The 4,256-nt window shown below is 53.2% G+C and overlaps 1 protein-coding gene across 1 annotated transcript; it reads right to left on the bottom strand.

Moving 5' to 3' along the window:
* Nucleotides 1-1,383: 1,383 nt before the first annotated feature.
* LOC139691232 (uncharacterized) lies at nucleotides 1,384-2,187 on the bottom strand. Its single transcript, XM_071588976.1, has one exon. The coding sequence runs from the start codon at nucleotides 2,185-2,187 to the stop codon at nucleotides 1,384-1,386; it is 804 nt and encodes a 267-aa protein (XP_071445077.1).
* Between the last annotated feature and the right edge of the window lie 2,069 nt (nucleotides 2,188-4,256).

Here is a 4,256-nt window from a genome sequence, read left to right as displayed (position 1 = left end):
ACTCCTTGCACCGAGAGAGGGCGCTCTCGGAAGCGGGCGTCCAACATATTTTCGCGTTTCCCTTCACTTTCGGACCGCACAACAATGCGCTTAGGGGGGCTTGCAGGTTGGCGGCTCCAGGCACAAAGCGCCTGTAAAAGTTCACCATGCCAAGGAAACGCCTTAGCTCTTTGATAACCACGGGCTTGGGGAATCGTTGGATGGCTTCCACTTTCTCCGGTAAAGGTTTTGTGCCTTCTCCCGACACCAAATATCCTAAAAAACACACTTGCTTCTTTCCAAACACACATTTATTGGGGTTGAGAACTAGTCCGTACTCGTTCAACCGCGCGAAAACCTGGCGTAAATGGTGTTTGTGCTCCTCCGCGGAGGACGAAGCGATTAAGATATCGTCTATGTACGCGTATGCGAAATCAAGTCCCCGCAGCACTTCGTCTAAAAACCGTTGAAAGGTTTGCGCTGCGTTGCATAGCCCAAAGGTCATCACCGGGAATTCAAAAAGCCCAAAAGGCGTTGTTATTGCCGTTTTTGGAACATCACACTCGCTTACCGGAATCTGATTATAAGCTCGCACCAGATCAATTGTGGAGAAAATTTCCTTCCCGTGCAGTGAAAGGGAAAAGTCCTCAATGTGCGGCACCGGATACCGATCGGGAATCGTCCTCGCGTTGAGGGCCCGATAATCTCCGCACGGCCGCCATGCTCCCACACCTTTGGGCACCATATGGAGTGGGGAGGACCAGGCGCTGTCCGAGCGCCTTGCAACGCCCATCTGGACCATACCCTCGAATTCGCTCTTGGCGATACGAAGCATGGCGGGGGCCAACCTCCGGGGCCGGCTCGTCACTTGCGGGCCGGGCGTGGTCCGAATGTGATGTTCTATCGCGTGTTTGCGTCTTTTTGGCACACCTGCGGGACGCGTAATATCGGGATATTCCCGTAACAAGGAGAAAAATGGGCACTCATCACCTATACACTTAAATTTATCACATACGCTATGTACAACACTATCTACAGCGCGGCCGGCAACTGATAACGACGTCACACCGTCAAGAAGACGCCGGTGACGTATGTCGACCAGCAACCCGTGGAATGCCAAACAATCTGCCCCGATAATGGGCCTGTCAACGTCAGCGATGATAAAACGCCACTCAAATGCGCGACGGAGGCCTAAATTAAGGGACAACACCATCCACCCGTACGTTTTAATGGTGGACCCGTTCGCCGCGAACAATTCGTACGTAGTCGCCGCAGGCTTACCTTTCACACGGGCGCGGGGGAAGACACACAAGTCCGACCCCGTGTCCACTAGAAACTGGACTTTTGTCCGGGCGTCGGTGACGAAGAGACGGCAGGGGCCGGGGCACTTGTCGCTGGCCGCCATCAGCGATCGCCCCCCGAGTTTTCCGCGTCGTATGTACACGGCTCCCTGCACTTCGTCGCCTTCGGGCCGAATCGGTCGTGGTACCAGCACCATGTGGGATGGCGGGAGGCCGAACGGCCCCTACCCCTCGAATTACTGCGGCGCGACGTGGGTCGGGACCGGGAATTCCCCTCTGCCAGGGATTTGGTTAGGGAAGACACTTGCCGCGTAAGGTCATCCACCCTCCTCGTTAGCGCCTCTACGTCCGGCGCCATCGCCGTGCTGGCCACGCGCGGCTGGTGAGACACCTCGTGGATTTTGTCCGCCAGTTGGGCGACGCTGTTTAGCTCCACTCCGGCCTGTGTCGCTAGGATGGTCTGATGGCTGGACGGTAGCCGACCCAGCCACAGCGACCGTAGGAAGTCATCCGTGACGGATGAGCCGGCGAGCGTCCGAAGATGGCGCAGGAACTGGGAGGGTTTCCGGTCTCCGATCTCCTCATGTTCCAACAATTGCCGGATCCGGGTTTCCTGAGACGCGGAAAGTCGGAGAAGAATCTCCGCCTTCAATTTTGCGTACTTGTCGGTCAACGGGGGATTTGTGATAACATCTTCTACCTCAACGGCGTACCTACTGTCTAACTGGGACACCGCGTACATAAACTTAGTGGCATCTCTCGTAATGCCCGCGAGGCTGAACTGTATTTCAAGCTGCGCGAACCATAGCGCTGGTCTATCAGGCCAAAATGCCGGCAGTTTCAACGCCACACGATTCACACTAACACCGGAATCCTCCCCCGCGACGGCTCCCGCTGGAGATTCCATCGCGAGCACGTGGTTGACAAAAACTAACTCCCCGTAAAAAAAAACTGCGATCACGTCGGGGTCACCACTTTATAGCGCGTTGTTGACCGGGGAGAGAGTGTTTCGCGGTCCCTCAGACCGCGGAAAAGCCGAGCGGACCGGTCCGGAGGGGACTTGAAAGTGCACCATGGGCCGGACTCTACTTTGATCTTAGCCAAAAGGCCAAAAAAAAGAATCGGGGGACCAAACTATGATTTTTCGCGGACGGCGCTCCTGCGCGCCGAAGCGCCTTCGGACGCGCCACCCGTAAGTGAAAGGAAGGGGAGGAGTGGGGCTCCTACGCCTCGACTTTTCTCCTCTTCAGAGTGCGAGAGAAGGAGGGGGGCGGAGGAACCAGCACGCGAGGATTCATTCTCGTGGGCGCGACGCGCTAAATTTAAAATTTAAATTTTGAAATTTTTCGTTCCGCGGTCCCTTAGAAAACGGGAAAGCCCTCCATCGCCCCCTCGGTCTTCAGCATTTACATCTTTTAAACATTTTGTTTGTTCAAAAGGAAAAATTTTCAATTAACATTCCACGGTGTTTCAGGCCGTAGAATATTGTCCACCAGGCCCCGTGGTGCCATGATTTAATGCCCTCCCATGCCACCACGTCCTTCACATAAAAACGGGGAGGCGGGTTCATTAGAAAAGCATCCTCGCGTGCTAGTTCCTCCGCCCCCTTCCACCTCTCGATTCTGCGGAGTAGAAAATTCGAGTCGTCGAGGCCCCCTACTCCACCGGGCAGTGTGTGCGAAGGCACTTCGGCGCTTAGGATGCCCAGTCCGGTAAAAAACATAAAGTTCATCTATATCTACATAATACCCCGTTAGCAGCCGCAAGGGCGTGTGGCGAGGGGTGTTAGGTCACCGACTGTAAAAAGGAAATACACCACATGCAAAAGAAACAACACGCAAAAATACACCCACAGCATCGCACACACTCATGCAAAAATCCCTTCAACCAATACTCATGCAAACGCATATACCGCAAAAAAACTAAAAAACCGACCCCCTTGATGCAGCACGGAAGCCATCCTACAACACGGAAGCGTAGCACTCCACCCCGAAAGAGTCTGTAAAAGGCAAGGAATTCGACCCAACGTTGCTGGTAGCAGTAATTTCCCCCCGCGGAGAGGGACGAGGAAATGAAATGGAAACTTAAAAACAGATGAAATAAACACAAATGTGGTCATTCGGAAAGAATGGATTATAACAAAACGCATAAGGTTAGTGGAAGAGCATGCAATATAAATACAACTAATGATTTTTTATACGCTGAGGGTGGCTAGTGGAATTTCTCTTATCTATAACCCGTCAGTTGCTATCCCGTATTGACGGGGGGAGAAGATGTCCTTAAGTCTTCTAGCTCTGGCATCTATTTCCCGAATTTTATATGCATGATCCAAGCGACCAATGTATATATTAGTACGAATAATTTGCGAGACCCCGGTTCTGAGACATGCGGATCAAATTTATTCAATAATTTCAATCTTGCATTGAGTCGTCTTTCAGCCAATGATTCCAACCCTTAACCCATGAATATTTCGACGAAAACTCATACATTATGGCTCCCTCATTTCTTCTTCTCGGCCTTATGGCTATGATCAAATTGAGGTCCGGCCCCCGGTGTACTTGCAAGTCCGCCATGGACCGGTAGCTTGAGCAACGAGGCCGCAACGCCGCCATAGGACCCCAGGGGGAGCTCTCCGTCAATCGCGTACGTATCCGAGCAGGGTGGATGATTTGAACGACGCGCGGTTTCATTTTCAATACACGAGGCCGCACCGCCGCCATAGGACCCCCGGGGCACCCTTCGTCAATCGCGTACGTATCCGAGCAGGGTGGATGATTTGAACGACGCCTGGTTTCATTTTCGGCCGCGACGACGGTCAAACGACAGTTTTTCGAGCTTTACGCCCGATCGGTTTTGTTGACCACCACATTCCGACAGGTTAATTTCCCCCCCGATTCCTCCCGTACTGGCCGAGACCAGCCATTGTGACCGAGAAGCAGGTTTAGTGGCTTCAGCGCCTAACTCAGCGGCCACCTA

Source organism: Hetaerina americana, unplaced genomic scaffold, assembly GCF_022747635.1.
Source record: "Hetaerina americana unplaced genomic scaffold, ioHetAmer1.1.p SCAF_309, whole genome shotgun sequence".
Taxonomy (NCBI): domain Eukaryota; kingdom Metazoa; phylum Arthropoda; class Insecta; order Odonata; family Calopterygidae; genus Hetaerina; species Hetaerina americana.
This window is presented reverse-complemented; position numbering and strand designations above follow the sequence as displayed.